Below are 19,501 nucleotides of genomic sequence, written 5' to 3' on the forward strand. Positions count from 1 at the left end.
CACAAATAACAACACATAGCAAATTGAACTAAACAACATTTGGCTAATGAAAGGTCTTCACGTATAAATGAATCACGTATAGTTGAAAATAATACGCCTCAATACTTGAAAATTAAAATTTAAATAAAAAAAGGCATGGGCACTCAAGAGCCTATGGATGTTAAAATTTAAATTAAAAAAAAAAAAAAAAAAAAGTCAGATATCCAAACACAGAGAGAAGCGGGTAGGCCGTATGAAGGAAGTTTGCTAATAAGGCCGTCATGCCAGACCCTGTCAAATGCCTTCGAAATATCGAGCGAGACCGCAATAGCTTCCCCGTGTTTCTCGATAGCCTCACTCCAAATGTGAGTGGCATACGCCAGAAGATCACCCGTGGACCGACTACGGCGAAAACCAAACTGTCGGTCGCTAAGGAGATCGTTCTTCTCAAGGTGTGCCAGGAGCCGGTTATTCAGTATACGTTCCATACTCTTACAGAGTATGGACGTTATGGAAATAGGTCTGTAATTGACAGGGTCAGCTCGACTGCCCTTTTTGGGCACAGGCTGCACGTTAGCTTGCTTCCAGGCTTTCGGCACTTGTCCTGTCGCTAGAGAGAGACGAAACAGACGTGTCAGGATTGGAGACAACTCAGGCGCACAAGTTTTGAGTACTATGGCAGGTATTCCGTCAGGACCACTAGCTTTATTTACGTCCAGATTGCGCAAGGTTTTAAGGACCTCTTTTTGACGGATTCGGACTTCAGGCATAGACGTCTCGCATCGAATCGAAGAAGTTGGAGGTGTGGCGCTGCCTAAGTCAAGATGCGAGGATTCCGCAAAGAGATTTGCAAACAAGTTTGCCTTCTCCTCAGCGGTGTGGGCTAGTGATCCATCGGGTTTTATCAGTGGAGGTAGTGAGGGGCGACAGAAGTTCGATTCGACCGATTTGGCCAGGCCAGGGACCAAAAGGCTTTACTACCAGGTAGGTATGACGCAAGTCTAGTCCCAATTCTGCCAATGTGGTCAAATCGAGCCTTCCGCAGAGCCTTCTTGCAGGACTTAGCGGCTCTGTTATAGGCTTTCTTCCTCTGACCCACGTCTGTTGTCTTGCGGTTACGAGCGTCGACCCAGGCCAAGTAAGCAGTGTTCTTTTCTGCTTCAGCACGAGAACAGTCAGAATTAAACCAGGGTCGAGCTGCCACGGATGCTGATGCGTCAGTGAATGGTATGTAATACTCCATTCCCTGACGCAGAACATCAGCCACAGCATTCGCACAAGATGAGGGATCATCGGAGGAGAAGCAAATCTGTCGCCATGGGTACGATGCAAAGAAAGAACGCATCTCATCCCAGTTTGCTGACTTGTATCGCCATATTCTACGGGTGCCTTTGGAGCAGGGTAAGGGCGGTGAATGGACGGATATGGACTTCACCAGACAGTGGTCGGAGCTGCCTAAAGGCGATGAGACCGAAACCGAATAGCGTTCAGGATCTGTTGTCAGGAAAAGGTCCAAACAGTTGGCAGTATGCGAGTCAACATCGGGTACCCTAGTTGCTTCCCGGACCAGCTGGGTGAGATTGAGCGCTAAAGCGAGATTGCGAATCTCTCTACCAGCGTGGTCAGTGTGCTGGTATGGGAATAGCCACTCTTGGTGGTGGGCGTTAAAGTCCCCCAGCATTACCAATTGAGCAGTAGGATACCGGTGCTGAGCCGCATCAGCCGCCTCACTAAGGTGTTGAATAAGCCTGGTTGTCTCCAGATCTCCGCTGTGCGAACGGTAAACACAGACATAAAGAATTTTCTCCACTCCTGTGTCCACCAAAACCGACAAGTTAGAGAAGCTGGGATCTTCAAGATAACGAAGACGCCGGCAGCATATGTCGTCGCGGGCATATAAGCAAACACCCGCGTGTGGTTTAAAATTATGCTCCAAGGTATAACCCGGGTAACACAAGTATGCTGAGTCAGACGGGCTGCAGATCTGCGTCTCCGAGAGGAACAGTAGGGCCGGTTTCTCAGTCTCAAGATGGTGGTGGACTGCAACGAGATTGGAGTGCAAACCTCGAATGTTAGAGAGGTGCACTGAGAGTGAGAGGGAGTGCAACCGCTGTGCTGTCTTGTTTTTACTGTTACTCCTATTCATAATGGCGAGTGAAGGAAGGTGAGAAGAAGGCAGTGAAACGAGGCTCCACACTACTAACCCTCAGACTTTCACAGAATCACTGCGATGGAAAAGGGGATTGGACTGGAGACTGCGGGGACGCCCGAGCCCCCCCGGAGATGTCCACCGGGCCCTCTCATCCGGTCGCCAACCGGCACGATGGCGCATCCCGGGATTTTTCGACAGTTGGCGGGGCAGCCTTTCGTGTGTGGCTGGCACATTAATTGGGCCCCCAACTACCTGCGGTCGGCCAGCGGTGCACCGTGCCTCGGATCCCGCTACCCTCCAGAACCAATCACCACAACGCAGCGGCACCAGTGCTAGTCAGACTGGCCAATTCACGCGGAGCAACTTTTTCGACCCAAATTCTCAGTCGGCTACACCGATCAACGTACCGAAACACGAAACCGCTTGACGGTACGACTTTGTTCAGTGGGTGGTCGCGAGCCGTCGGCCAGAGCCTACCACCAGTATGTCACCTGATTGGCACCACCCAGGGACCACGTGTAGGGTTTCACAACGGGGTATACACCTACGGACGAGGGTGACTCAGTCCCCAAAAGTCGATAACATAAGCATTAAGTTGCTTACCATAGGAACAGACGACCTTGTGTATGTCGGCGATACGCCAGAGTTTCCTCGTTCGGAGTCCATTAGAGTGAAAAACACACTAAGATTTTCTCGGTTTATTAACACACAGTTGCTCGTATAGAACAGCCTGATCTTTTCATAAATCAACTGCTTTTATAGTTATCTTACAATCAAATACAACTCCTTTTAAAATTAACAAATAAAATTAGATACTGTAAAATAATTCTTGAAATACATCTTAATATTTATAATAAATGTTTTAACGAATTTAAATAAGTTAAAATGATTTATATAATATAAAGGTTACTTAATTTAATCTGAACAAACATTAATGTAAACAAACATTAGTCAATGTAAAGATGGCGCTGCAAGCAAGATTCGAAATGAAATTAAAAAAGACTTATTGCATAAAATAATAAAATTCAGTATAAAATAATTATATTAATTATAATAGATATTAATTCGAATATTTACACAGTAAATTGAGTATTTTAACAATAAATGAAACATCAAACGTCTTCAAAACATTCAAACAGTCAAAACAGTGTCTATTAAATATCAGATCTCAATAAGTAACGGTTTTATGTTTACAAAGTAACTATTTAAATCTTACACATTTCAGATATTCCTATAATATATTCACTTTAACATTAAACTAAAACATAAATATCAATAGTTTCCAAATATTGCCGATAGTTGGCGATTTGCGCCCATACGGCCATACTGACTCCAGCGCGTCCCTTGCGCTGTTTTTATGACATAATTTCAGGTGGGACCTTGCCTATACTAGGATCTAGTCAACACATAAGGCATCACCCATCCTGGGATCTAGCCGACACACAAGGCATCACCCATCCTGGGATCTAGCCAACACACAAGGCATCACCCATCCAGGGAATTAGCCAATAAGACCAGGTTTAAAAGGATACGCATGGTGGCCAGCCAGCGTATTAGGAAGGATACTGGATAGGAAAAATAAATTTCACACACACATTAATAATTACAATAAATCACAAATCATATAAATTATCAGCACATATGCAATTATATAGTATCAAAATTGCCCGCAAGGGAAGTGGAAGCACCCTCGGTCTCCACTGATTTCTCTGCCCATACGGTCAATTCGTCTGAGTTGTCAGAATCATTGAAAGGGTCTGATTGAGCTATGGGAGCAGGACGTAAGGCATCGTGACTTGCAATCTTTTCTGAACAGCCACGAAGATTAACATGCTTAAGCTTATATCGATCATTTGGTAATATTTCTAAAATTTCCATTGGACCTTCATATTTAGAGCCTAACTTAGTAGTGTGCCGTTCATGGCGTCGCATTAAGACGAAGTCACCGACTTTAAATGGATGGATTGTGGCTTTACCTTTATCAAAACGAGTTTTATCGCTAAGGGACCGCTCGTCCATCCGTTTTTTAGCAATTAATCTAACTTCCTCTAAGTCGTCTGTAAGTATGTCATCGTCAATTTGTAATATTTTAATGGCAGGTGGGGAACATCTTTTTCCTAATAATAATTCCATGGGACTTTTACCTGTACTTTTTGATATTGTACAGTTTATAGCTAATTGTAATTCTTGTAAAGCTGTGTGCCATGGCCGACATAGTTCTACAACAGACATATTATCTTTTATAACTTTCATTAATCGTTCAACCTGACCATTAGCCCTACTCGCTCCCTTTGCTACTACGTGGTGTTGAATTCCATATCGTTCGCAAAAGTTTTTAAACTCTGTAGAAGTCATACTTTTATCTTGGTCGGTAATTAATCGTGATGGAGAGCCAAATATTGAAATTAGATTTTGAAAACATTTAATAGCAGTTTCGCTTGTACGATCATTTGTGTAAATCATATGGACATACTTCGTGAAGCCGTCAATAAACACAAAAGCATATTCTGGTTCATTGCGTTTTCCGTTCATTCTTCCAGTTATATCTGCGTGCACGGTATGGAAAGGAACAGTTAATTTGTCAATGGGATGTAAAGTCTAGTCTAGCACCAGATGCTCCTTTTCTTACTCTACACATGACGCAATTTTCTACAAATTTTCTAACTAATCTGGTCATATTAGGGAACCAATACTGCTCTCGTAATTTTTCAAGGATCTTTTCCCAGCCAAAATGTTGAAGGTTATCATGATAATGAGATATAAGATTCCATCTATAATTACGTGGGACTATAATTAACTTATGAGTCTTGTTATTAATCTGTACTTTACGTCTTAGTAATTTATCCTGAAGTATAACGTAAGTATCGGAGATATTTTTGGGAATCGAATCACTTTTCAATTGCTCAACAATACTAGCCAGAGTTGAATCGCGTTTTTGTTCTATAAGGAGCCAGTTGTGGTCAAGAGTCGAGGTATTAACGGTCCATATTAAGGGTCTTGATTTTTTAAATTCTAAACACTGGTTTAATCGACGTTCGTTAGAATTTTCAACTGGGTTACGACTGAAGAAGTCAGCATGGGCAAGTTTATCGCCCTTGCGGTATTCAATTTCAAATTGAAAATTTTGTAAGAAGGCCCACCACCTATGCACTCTGGGGGTTAGGTTGCGTTTGTGCCTTGAAGCTTTTAAGGAATTACAGTCTGTGACTACTTTAAATGACCGGCCATGAAGGAAGTGGCGAAAATGTTTTATAGCTTTCACAACTGCAAGAGTCTCTAATTCGTACGAGTGATATTTACTCTCTGTATCTGAAGTTCTCATACTAAAGTAAGCTACTACTAAAGGATTCCCGTCTTGTCTCTGAATCAATACGGCGCCATAACCAATTGAGCTGGCATCTGTATGTAACTCCGTTGGCAGTTTTGGATCAAATATAGTTAGAACTGGGGAAGATGTGAGAATGGTAATTACTTCTCGTCGAGCAAGTTCATGTTGTTCAGTCCATTTAAAGGAAACATTTGCTTTAGTTAGATTGTATAAAGGAGCCATGATTTTAGAGAAATTGGGTACAAATTTTCGGAAATAACCAGCTAAGCCGTTAAATTGCCTAACTTCTTTTACATTTTTAGGCGTGGAAGAGTCAGTAAGAGCCTGAATTTTTTTCGGGCTTGGCCTAACAGTGCCATTTTCAATAATGTTACCAAGATACTCAATTTTAGTTTTGAGGAAAGAACATTTGCCAATATTTAGAGAAAACCCAGCCTGAGTTAACCTAGTCAAAACAAGATTCAAATTTATCAAACCCTGCTGTACAGATTCAGATACAACCAAAATATCGTCAACATAAACTAAAGCAATATTATCTTTATAATCACCTAAGGCGGCATTTATGGCGCGTTGGTATACGGAAGGGGCATTGCATAGACCAAAGGACATTCGAAGATATTCAAACTGCCCATCCGGCGTCACAAAGGCCGTCTTCTCGATAGAGTCTTCTGCTATAGGAATACCGTGGAAACCGGAAGCCATGTCTAAACAACTATAATATCGAGCTTTGCCTAATCTATCAATTTGGTCTGCTATAAGGGGTAAAGGATAATTATCTCTAACAGTATTTGAATTTAACTCTCGGAAATCAACGCAAAGTCGGTCCGTGCCGTCCTTTTTCTTAACTAATAATATAGGGCTGCTGAACGGGGATGAGCTATCTCTTATTATACCATTTTCTTTTAAGTCCTTAATAATATCCCGGACTTTCTCACGTTCCATAGGGGACAAACGATATGGTCGGCGTTGCACGATCTTATCGGGATTTTTTAATCTAATTTTTAGCTCCCCGGTGGTCACCTGTGACACGCGGTTCCCAGATGTGAAACTATCCCTGAACTTATTGATAATACGATAGATTTCTTTAACTTGAGTTAAGTCAGTAAGGTCAGTATCTAATTCAAAAGAGGGTGTCAAATTTAAACATTCATTGATAAAAAACTCGCGATTAATAGATATATTTTCCTCGGTAAGGGTAACGCTAAGGCCGGGTATTTTTAGAAGATTAAAACCTATTAAAATGTCAAATTGAGTTTCATTATCACCTATTACATAAAACTCGAGCTCTAAGCGAACGTTATCAATTTCAACAATAGTCGTAATGCTTTGTTTTGAAATAACTGTTTGACCCCCAATACCGATAAACTTCACATTAACTTGCTTACGTTTTCCGGCAACGGAGCCAGCTATTTTCTCTCGAATTAATGAACAGTCGGCTCCAGTATCAAAAAGACAGTTATAACTTTTATTACCAATAATTACATTAAAAGTGCTACGCTTAATAGATGAACAATAGTTAACAGTTTTATTTGAGGTGTTACGTTCATCACTTTGACGGCGGTAACAATTTTTCTCTAAGTGACCCTTACGATGACAGTATTCACACTCAATAACCTTAGTGTTATTAAGACTGCCACGGTAATTAGAATTATTATTTGATTGGGGTAAAACAGGGTTGGTTTTAGAGGTACTTTTGCAGTCTCGCGAGAAATGACCTGGCTTATTGCAATTAAAACATATGACTTGATCCTTTGAAGGTCCCGTGAAACGTGGTTTCTTAACATCATTATATTTACTCTCTCTATTTTCAATTTTACGTTTTCGGAATGTTTTTAATACCGATACTAATTTGGGGAGTGAATTGGGGGTATTTCTCAACAACTCAGAACGAATAAACTCAGGATAAATACCTGTGATCAGTGCTTCCACTACCTCGGCATCGGCATCTTCTGGTCGAACCCTCCTGAAGAGCGTCCAAGCCGTTGTAGCATATTCAGCGTAGCTGCTCGCTTGATCCGAAGTGTAGCTCCGCCATTTCTGCACGTCGTCCGCGTACCGGAACTCATTACCAAACGTATGAATCAGCTCTTCCTTCACTTGTTCCCACGTGGTTGAATGTAGTGACCAGGCGTCAGTCCATGTCTTTGCTCGCCCTCTCAATTGCAAGATGGCCTTCATTCGAGCTTCATGAGGCGAAATATTCAATTTCGTAATTGTTTCGTCCACGTTAGCACACCAGTCCCTGATGTCATGCGATCTTTCGTCAGGGTTGAACGGTGGTAGATAAAAGTCATGGTGCCGCCGTAAGGGTGCAGTCTCCGTAGATAACGTCGCTCTCGCAGCGCTTGTCGCAGCAGTTTTCGTTATGGAGGTTAGGAGACCCATCACTTGTTCCATAGTAAAGGTTGTTCCATCTGGAGGCCCTGTGAAGTCTTGGGGCTGTGATCCCACCGCTGCTGTCGGCGATACGCCAGAGTTTCCTCGTTCGGAGTCCATTAGAGTGAAAAACACACTAAGATTTTCTCGGTTTATTAACACACAGTTGCTCGTATAGAACAGCCTGATCTTTTCATAAATCAACTGCTTTTATAGTTATCTTACAATCAAATACAACTCCTTTTAAAATTAACAAATAAAATTAGATACTGTAAAATAATTCTTGAAATACATCTTAATATGTATAATAAATGTTTTAACGAATTTAAATAAGTTAAAATGATTTATATAATATAAAGGTTACTTAATTTAATCTGAACAAACATTAATGTAAACAAACATTAGTCAATGTAAAGATGGCGCTGCAAGCAAGATTCGAAATGAAATTAAAAAAGACTTATTGCATAAAATAATAAAATTCAGTATAAAATAATTATATTAATTATAATAGATATTAATTCGAATATTTACACAGTAAATTGAGTATTTTAACAATAAATGAAACATCAAACGTCTTCAAAACATTCAAACAGTCAAAACAGTGTCTATTAAATATCAGATCTCAATAAGTAACGGTTTTATGTTTACAAAGTAACTATTTAAATCTTACACATTTCAGATATTCCTATAATATATTCACTTTAACATTAAACTAAAACATAAATATCAATAGTTTCCAATTATTGCCGATAGTTGGCGATTTGCGCCCATATGTACGTTATAGATGGTTTTTTTTAATGTATATTATACCCCATACTTCTTTCTGTATTCGTAATCTATTGCCTGTCACGTGGTCCCGTTAAAATTCAATTCAAGAGTATGATTAGAGTTGTTCCTAATAATAGATGTTTGAATGTTGTTCGGGGCTCCCCCCGTGCCTCGGAGAGCACGTTAAGCCGTCGGTACCGGTTATTATCATTTACACTTGACAGCGATCGTTACTCATAGTAAGGAACCGCCAACCCGCATTACAGCAGCGGTGGATTAAGCTCTGATTCTTCTCCTAGATGGAGAAAGAGGTCTATGCCCAGCAGTGGGATATTACAGGCTGAAACGAATGTCACTTGATGCTTATAAGTGCATGCCACAATTACTAGGAAACTTACTTAGGAATAGAAAAGGGAGACACATTGGCTCTTATCAACCATTAAAGAATAAAGTCTTATACTTATAGGATGTTAATCGTTGTCAAGTGTTTACCATAGCACAGAGTACCTCATAGGCTTACTTCTTCATACTATCAAACATAGACATAAATTGAGCTTGATTATTGATTAGGATTCTAACGTTAAGTAAAATAACAATAAGATTGTTTGATATAAAGTAAGATATATCATTATATTTTATTATATATTTTGCAAACAAAGTAAACTAACAAATATAAATTATTATATTGTATCTGTGTGTGTTACGAAACGATCATTGTTCATCTCACATCTGGGACGAAAGGATTAACAAACATCATGAACAAAATAAGACTAGTGATTGTTCGAAATGACCTTTAGTTTGTATTTGTATTTATTTATGAAATAATTAGTTGTATGTAATATCTTAAAATAATAAGTTGTGCGTTTACATTCTAAGCATAATTTTTAAATATTTCTTTAAGGTTTTTTTTTTACTCGTTTGTTTTCTGGTAACCGCTTCACATCAGATGTCATAGAGTAGCCTGTCTGGTGTAGTACCTCGACCGTACAGAAGATCACAGCTTAATAAAAGCGTTTTCAAATTTTTTCTACTTTTAAAATTGGGGATAGAGTCGGCAACTTGCTTGCGATACTTCTGATGTTTCGAGTGTCTATAGGCTATGTCAAACGCTTACCTTCAAGTGAGCCGTGCGCTTGATTGTCAACCTAGTTGTATAAAATAACAACAACAATAAGTACAACCAAAACTAAATAAATAGTGTTTGCTAGCAAACGAGAAAAAAATCAACTTCAATTACATCGACCAGTAACACAATATAGGTAAATGAGACAATAATCAAGAAAATTTGTCTGATTGGAGATAACTGAAAATACTCTTTAAATTTTTATCTTTTAAATCGATACACCCCATAAAAATTTATGAGGTATAATACAATGTAGATCGTCGATAACATTGTCAAGATAACACGAATTAGAGATAACTGAAAAGTACTAGTCTGATCTCAATTAAATTTAAATGGGACCTCATGCCAAGCAGCACCTTTTAATTAAAAAAATAATCATTGGTAGTCCACATAGTAAAGGTTCTGAGATAAAACACATCAAAAATCCAGTCGAATTAAGAATCTCTACGTTTTTTGGAGTCGGTTAAAAGTAACAAAAATAACTATACATTAGGAGGAGAAAGAAATACGCAAATGGAAAGGTGTTCTTATCGCTATTATGCGCATATGCGCATGCGCATATCGCTTATGCGCATTCGTGGATTTAGAAAAGACCTATGATAGAGTGATGAGGAATGAATTGTGGTCGGCATTGTTCGTGAATGCTGTGAGTAGTATCCTCATACGAGCATTGCAATCTCTTTATAGGGATTCTCGTACTTGTGTAAACGGGGCATACACTGAAAGGTTTAATATCGCAAAATGATTAATATAATTAAGATAATAATAATTAAGACAGGGATGTGTAGCGTCACCGTGGCAGAAAATTTAATGACTACTGCGCCGAAGGATAATAAGAACGTCGATCGATTAGACGGTGATTCGTGTTTTATTGTATGTTACTCGTAGAACTTACAAGTTAGTTTTGAAATGCCAAGGCAATTAAAATGATACAAGTTTTAGTTAAACGATGTTACACTTCCGGGAAGCTTATGATTTATGATGTAAACATTGTATTTGAAGATTAATTACTTTTATTGACTATTCTTAATGTAATTTATGTAAAAAAACGTAATTATGAACGTGTTTTTTTTGCTTGTAATTAAATACTATTTGAATATGATGATTTATCAAACTACAAATACGATAAACTGCTACTGTAAAAAAAAAGTATATTAACGAAAAGTTAACGAAAAACATAGATGAAATGTTTATTTGAATGAATGAATTTGAGAATTAAATTTTCTATATTCATTTAATTAAAATATAATAATAAAAAGTTATACTGAGCAGTTCTGGCCAGAAGACGGTATGGATGGAGAAAGAGCTGCATGGACAGTTTTATAAGGCGAACCACACGCCTCACGTAGATAGTAAGGCCTCCGTGTAGTGGCTACGATTCGGGACCTCTTTGGATAAACCGAAAGTTTGTCTGAGCAATACAAGATCAGGTGGTTAACACTTTCATGCGAACAACGTATATGTACGTCACATATTGGTAGATATGATATTGCACATCGTACTATAACGTTCCGCAAAAACCCGATTTATTGAGCACAACGTAAAGGTACGGTGCCTGGCCATACTAATGTTTAAAAGTTTGCTTGCTGTGCCACAACATATCTAATTCTAAAAATTGTAGTGCTACGCCGCACTGATTAATTTTGCTTTCTTTGATGGCATTCCGTCCTGATACTCAGTACCTACTTTTTTAGTGCACAACGTCACTATACGTCGTTTCGCCTAAGAAGTTTCATTACTTCAGTCGACTTGTGCGCCTCGGGGGGTAGTGCTTGCGCCGATTTTTTGTTCACGTGTGTGTGTTGAGTATTGTTGTAAAATGTAAGTATTTTTATTATCTTACTACATTATATACGTCATAATAATTTGTTTTACTTTATTGTAATAAGTCTGAATATGTCCAAAATACATATTTAGAATTTTTTTTTATTTTAGATATGAAAAATGAGCCAAAAAAGGAATTTTCTTTGAAAATCTTTGAACCTTCGTTATCACGAGAAACCACAGCAGACCCTTTTGTTGACGATGCAGAATTTGGATCGGATGCTGATTACGTCCCAGTCGGTAAAAATGACAACGATAGCTCCTGTGAAATGGACGTTTCGCAATTTGAGCAGTGCAGACAGCGCAAAAAGTCATTATACTCGTTCCGGTTTACGACTTGCTCCTGACGTTGAAGCTACGTCGGAACCCGCATCAGAAAATTTTTATAACACCACAGAGGATCAGAATATTTACCCTATGGAAAAAATCTCATAAAATATGGACAAATGCAGACCAAATACTCATACGGGTTTATGAGAGTCTATGAGATACGTGTGACAGAGGGCCAATCACCTGTTGGTCAGCCATCATCCACTTTACCATCTAAAAGGTGTCAGTCGCTGTTACCTCCACCGGACTCTATTGTGCAAAAGATAGCTCAGTAATTAATGTGCAGCCGCCTTTACCTTCCCAAAACTCTATGCCTATCGTGGATTCTCGTTCGCTGCTATTAGACCCTGAAAGTACGGAAGCTAATTTAACACGTTACATGCTGCAGGCCGCACCATATCTAGAACCTATATCAAACGTGCAGCTGCCTTCGCCATCTTTGGTTTTGTAATCGCCCGCTGTATCCTGTAATTCAAATTCTGGAAATGAGGACGACACTGGAGAAGGTAATCTAAGACGTCTAAGAAATCGTAGTCCTGACCCAATAGATCAATGGGAATATACAACTACAGACGTACCTACGTTTGAGTTTGAGGAAATTTCAACTGGTGTTCAGTTTGAAATCACACCAATTAAGTCGCTTATAGATGTTTTGTTTGTAAGTTATGTTTTTTTGACAAGAATAATACCTAATTATTGGTTATTTGTGATAGTTGATTTGATCTCAATAATAAGCTGTAAATGAGTCTAATTTACCCAAAAATTGCACTGGTGTAATTCATAAGACTGATTAGGTAATTATTAACTAAAAATAAATAATATCATACAATAATCTTTTTATTTTAGTATATTTGTAATTATAATAATATGTTAAAAATTGTTTTCTAATGTTTACGCGAATTTTACTCATTTAATGAAACAACTTTTTTCGGATTTTATCGCGGTTTATTGTTAACTTTTGATTCCCGACGTTTCGGATACTTTACAGCAACCATGGTCACGGGAGGACTGAGGTGTCAGACGTCCCAACGTTACAAAGTTATTCGAAACTACCCGACATACATCAATATCTTATATAGTCCTATCTACGCAGAATGTGCTAATTGAGTCTTTAATCTGTGGTGAATTATGCTTGGTTTTTGATTTAATTATATTAATAATGGGGTCCCAAGCAGGTGGTAATTGCCAGCCATCTTCTCTATTGAAATTTGGATGTTTTTTAATTTCAATAGCCTCACGGATCATCCTTGGTTGGAATCGGTGTTCTTTTGCGAGGATCTGTGGTTTATCGAATCTAATATAATGGCTAGCTGTGTCAAGACTGTGTTCACAGATTGCGGACTTAGTATAGCGACGATGTTTTAAGTCAGCTATATGTTCCTTAACGCGAGTTTTGAACGATCGTTTTGTTTGTCCTATATAAGAGAGACCACAGTCACAATCAAGCTTGTATACTCCTGCATCTTGTAAGGGTATATGACACTTGACAGATGGTAAAAATTGACTTATCGTTTTTGGCGGCTTGAAAAAAGTTTTTATAGAAGCTCGCTTTAAGATGAAGCCAATCTTGTCAGTGACCCCTTTCATAAAAGGTAGCACAGCAGGTACTCGTTCGACGGTGGCTGGTTTCACACGTTCACTGCGATGAGGACGCGGTACCCGAAGCTTGTTGTCTCGCAGTACTTGCTTGACATGTTGAAGTTCGGTCTCCAGGTGTCGCTCATCGCAGATCCCTCGTGCTCTCTGAAACAAAGATTTACCCACGGTAGCTAACTGTGTTGGATGATGGTGTGATTCACCGTTTAAGTAACCTCTGTAAGTCTGACACCTCAGTCCTCCCGTGACCATGGTTGCTGTAAAGTATCCGAAACGTCGGGAATCAAAAGTTAACAATAAACCGCGATAAAATCCGAAAAAAGTTGTTTCATTAAATGTTAAAAATTCTTGAAAATTTAGTATTTTTATACAAAATACTTCTTAAACTGTTAACGTTATTAGCCGTCGTTAATTAACAAATATAATGTTTATTTATGCTTTAAAGCCCAGGTGTCTATATACGTCGACGTTATTATACGTCGTTCGTAATGGCACATTTTTTATATATATTGTTGCACAGCGTATATAGACGTCGACGTCTAAGAACGTCAGCGCAATATATTTAAATACTAATATCATCAGCTATTTGCACAACGTCATTAGACGCCGCTCGGATTTATATGAAAAAATGATGTGCAATATCGCATAAAGCTACAATATTGACATGTTCGCGTGAAAGTGTTAAGACGAACAACTATCAAAAGCAAATCCTGAAGGATGGCACTCCCAACTTCTGCCGAGCCTGTCATCAACCCGATGAGTCACTCAGGTATGTGCTTTAGGGTTGTTCTACGCTTGCACTAGGTGCTTGCTCACACATAAGCAAGTGGTCAAGATTCTCTACCAAGAGCTTACTCTTATGTACGATCTCTGGAACAAATGATGCCATATTATCAGTACTGATTGGTACTAGTACTCGAAAAAAATGTGTTTAAAACTACCTTCTTAAATAATGCATTATCTTAGAACAAACTTGATTATGATAAAAAAAGGTTAGAATCAGTTAACCTTAAAAGATAGACATATGCCGTCGCAATTTTTTTTTCAGAACTTTTCATGGCGATCAACGACGCCATACATAATTTTTGGGTAGCTTAAACTGACGCACCCAACGAAAGACGTCATTAATTGTATTCGCTCATAAACGAAAAAAAAAAAGTCTTCAATTACATCGACAAGTAATACAAAGTAAGTAGACGCAAAATATTCTAGTAAATCCGCGTTATCAAAGATTACTCAAAAAGTATTTATCAGATCTCGATCAAATTTAAATGGGACCATATGACATGCATCATCTTTCGATCAAAAAAAGAATCATCAAAATCAGTTCACCCAGTAAAAAATTTTGAGGTAACATACATAAAAAATTTAAAAAAATACAGACGAATGAGAACCTCCTCCTTTTTGGGAAGTTGGTTAAAAATAATATTTTTTCTCGTTTTTGTCATATTTCTTATTAATGCTCAGCTCTCATCGGTCGTAGCGTGATGTTATATAGCCTAAATCCTGCTTCGGTAAACGAACTGTCTATCTATCTATTTCTTGCTTATTTCTTTTTCTTTTCATCATCATCATTACAGCCTATACAGTCCACTGCTGGACATAGGCCTCCACAAGTTTACGCCAAAAATAACGTGAACTCATGTGTTTTGTCCATAGTCAACACGCTGGGCAGGCGGGTTGGTGACCGCAGTACTGGCTTTGTCGCACCAAAGACGCTGCTGCCCGTCTTCGGCCTGTGTATTTCAAAGCCAGCAGTTGGATGGTTATCCCGCCATCGGTCGGCTTCTTAAGTTCCAAGATGGTTGTGGAACCTTGTTATCCCTTAGTCGCCTCTTACGACACCCACGGGAAGAGAGGGGGTGGCTAAATTCTTTAGTGCCGTAGCCACACAGCACTTTTTCTTTTATGTTACATGTATTGTTTCTGGTTGTACAATAATAGTAGATTAGTAACCAAGGGCTGTAAGGCATCTATTGCAACCCGAGATATTAAGGGCTCCTATAATTCGAGGGTGCAATTGATACTTACACCCGAGCTATCTATTCTGCTTTACATCTCGATTGTAAGGTAAGTAGAAGAAAACCGGCATTACAAGAATAAAACATTTTATCATTAAAAAGAATCAAGTAAAGAAATTTTTAATTTTTTTTTTTCAAGATCGAAATTGAGCTTCGCCGTTCGATATTTAAAATTGATGACTGTTATACTCACACGAAGACAATGCTGTATAGCGAAGCGACCTCTTTGGTCATTAGGCTGAATGCATGATGTCTATTGCCAGTTAGATGTACGCAAACTTTTTGAAAGAAAGAAGTGTTTTTTTTTAATTACTTACAGCCCTAGGGCTTTTCTAGTTACATTACTACCCTAGAGCGCTAATTAGTCACCTACAAGCCCTATTTGGAGGTAATAAGAACCTACTTACCGAACATGAGAGATGTAAATTATATTTGTATTGTATTTGTATTGAACTATCCAACACAAAAATAATTTTTCGATTCAAACCAGCAGTGCCTAGATTAGTGCGTTTAAACAAAAAAAAAATACTTATACTTAATATTAGTATAGATACAATTTATATCATAAGTTAAGAAAATAAGAAAGTTAAGAAGATTATAATAAACAATATTAATATTTATAAAATGTGAACAAAAATATTTTTCCGAGTATTAAATTTATTGTTTTATTTATAATTTGTATATTTTTTTTCATAAAGTAAAATTTTATAAATGTTAGACCCTACATTATTTATTTAAGCAACAAGTGTGCTACGCGGAATTGCTATAATGTTTTACAGTATGTTTATAATTATTAATTCTAATGAAAATTGTATCGTTTTTTAACTCGATATAATACATTTTAATAATAAAACATTAAAAATTATAATTTAAAATATTTAACAATACAATAATATAATTGTGTTTGCTGACAAACGAAAAAAAATCGACTTCAATTACATCGACAAGTAATACAACATAGGTAGACGAAATAATAGTCAAGTAAATACGCATTATCAAAGATTACTCCAAAAGTTGTAATCAGATCTCGATAAAATTTTAATATGACCACGTAATATCAATAAAATCATCAAAATCAGTAGACCCAGTAAAAAGTTATGCGGATTTTAAAGGGTTTCCCTCGATTTCTCTGGGATCCAATCATCAGATCCTTATTTACTTATCATGCTACCACACAGGATATTTTTTATTTTTTTATATAAGTTCCATACATACATATTTTTTATTTTTTTATATAAGTTCCATACATACATCCATAGGCTCTTAAGTGCCCATGCCTTTTTTATTTACATTTTAATTTTCAAAGCGTTGAGGCGTATTAACTTCAACATTGCAAGCTTCAAATTACGAACTAAAGCTTATTTTCTCTAATTCGATGGTGAGTCCAAAACTGACCGTGAGAGATATATATACCTATATATACATATATATTTATATAAACACTTAGGATATTTCCATTCCAACAAAAAAAGAATTATCAAAATCGGTTAATTAACGATGAAGTTAGGTTAATAATATATAACGATTAAGGTTAATAATATATAACTTACCGTATATATATATATATATATATATATATACGGTGTATATATATACGATTTTATTATTGTATTTTTCAAATTGTCGTGACATTTATTCATTTTTTAGTTGTATTTATGTTATAAGATTTGTTTGAGTCAAATTGTTTTATGGGTCAAATTGTTACCTGAAATAAAGAATTATTATTTTATTAATATTATTATTATTATTATAGATGCCTGCAACAACAGGTGCATCGCAAGCGCGTTGCCGACCCTAACCCCAATCCCCCCAGGAGCTCTTGTTATCCTCCTCGCCACAGTGACACAACACTGCTTGAAAACTGTATTATTTAGCTGTGATCTTCTATAAGTTCGAGGTACGTCCCCAGTAGGGCTGGTCCAGATTTTGAGCAGGATATTTGCTGATGTGCCCTACCTCAGTTGGTTATAACATGTTTATCATACCGAACAGACGAAAAGCCTTTTGTGTTCTCCGAAGCATACTGTACCTACAAGAACTAAATCTAAGCTAGAAACCTCCAAACTAGAAACGAATATATTGACTAGCCCGTTGGCGCAGTTTGTAGTGGCCCTGCTTTCTGTGCCGCGGGTTTTGGGTTCGATTCCCGCCTGAGTCTGGGAGTAATATTTGTATTTATATTTTTATATATGTATTATTTCTATATATATATATAGTTAGAACAGTTGGCTGTTACCTGTAACACAAGCATTAAGTTGCTTACCATAGGTAGAGACAACCGTGTGTGTATGTTATAAGATATTTTTTTTCATAATTCGTATTGTTTAATTTAAGAGTCCAGTCATAAATGTCGTCTTGAATATCCTCCACGGCGTATTTTCCCTCCCACATGACATTGGCGAAATAGTTTCTCTTCAATTGAAATAACAACCCAGATAATTAAATCGAATTTAAGAATCCATACTATTAACAAAAAGGTAAACAAAAGACAATGATGCTTTCACAAACAGTGAGTTTTATTCATAAACCAATATACAATTTATTTATACATAATAATGTACATCTAACATGTAGGTACAGTTTCCACATAATATTGCATCATTTGACAAATACACAAATAATAGTATTTATTATAGCCCTATCGACATTAGACAAATAACATAATTTATAATATCAAAGGTGTTATACATTTATACTTAAATACTTATTAATACAATGTTAGAAATTAAATTAATTATTATAATAGCGAATAGGCAAGCATTGAAACAAGATGTCTTCGTAGTTCAACAGTGAATAATTAAACATTTTAAGCTCTCATAGAAACTAATATTATTACGACGTAAACGTAATATTCGGAATAATTACCGTGTTTGTCACAATAATATTATAGACAAATATGATTAATATCCAGTATTACGACTCAATGCATCTAGTACTAAATAGTGCTTAGAAATGTTGAAATAACGTAGTTTTTTTTTAATACAATAGAAATAGTTCAACAGTTACCAGTTAAACTTTGTAAACTGTCATTGCTATTAAACTATCTAAGCGTAGAATGGAGTATTGACCATATTCTTTTTCTTCTTTTACTTTGGCTCCCTGAAGGATTTGCCAATATCTGAGTGGAGCTTAGCTTATGAGAATCGTTAAGTTAGGGCAGAAAACTTTGCTTTGTGTAAGGCTTTGTGGGAGTGCAAGTCGTAAGATCAAAAATAAAGACTAAGAGGTGAATCAGAAATAACGTCGGAGTTGTTGCCAGTTTTATTGACCATATTTGTCATAACAATATTAGATTTGACAGATGTGGTTAGTATTCAGTTTTACGCCTAAATTCATGTGGTTTTAAGCAGTGCTTAGATATTTTGACATAACGTAGAATTTTTAATCATAATATAAATACGATTGACATTATAAGACCGATTTTCTTAGGTTATATTTCATAAAACATTTATATTCGATGGTTTTATTTTCATCATTATCAAAATATTAATTTAATGACGCGTATAAGCTTAAAATATTTTTAATGTGTTTTTACAGACGTGAATTACAACTGTTCTTTGTTTTATTGTCAAAAAATAATTTATAGGAAATAATGAAAAGACGTAAGTGACGTAAGCGCAGACATTAAATATTTACATACACAATTAAAAAATAGTTTTTATTACGTTTTAAAATACTTTTGGTAGATTAATTATTTTTGTCAATGTTTCTTTTTTTTAATTTTGTAACTAAGTTTGTATTAAGTGATTTATATTGAGGACATACATTTTTTTTAATGAAAATATAGTATATTGCTGATATGTATTTTACAATTAAAAAATACATATTTTTCGAAAGACTAAACATCCCCAACAGTTTTCCAAAAAAGTACTAAAACATGTTTCACAAGAAAAATAGTTTTAAAAAACCCTTATTCTATTTAAACAACACATTTTTCAATCTAAAATTTAAATGTCTTTGGAAATAATTTTATAGCCTCTTTTTAATGCAAAACTTTTTTGAAT

General features: G+C 36.7%; 1 protein-coding gene across 1 annotated transcript; it reads right to left on the reverse strand.

The window, feature by feature from the left end:
* Nucleotides 1–883: 883 nt before the first annotated feature.
* LOC123654811 lies at nucleotides 884–2,125 on the reverse strand. Its single transcript, XM_045590696.1, has one exon. The coding sequence runs from the start codon at nucleotides 2,123–2,125 to the stop codon at nucleotides 884–886; it is 1,242 nt and encodes a 413-aa protein (XP_045446652.1).
* Between the last annotated feature and the right edge of the window lie 17,376 nt (nucleotides 2,126–19,501).

Source organism: Melitaea cinxia, chromosome 6 (genome assembly GCF_905220565.1).
Source record: "Melitaea cinxia chromosome 6, ilMelCinx1.1, whole genome shotgun sequence".
NCBI lineage: Eukaryota > Metazoa > Arthropoda > Insecta > Lepidoptera > Nymphalidae > Melitaea > Melitaea cinxia.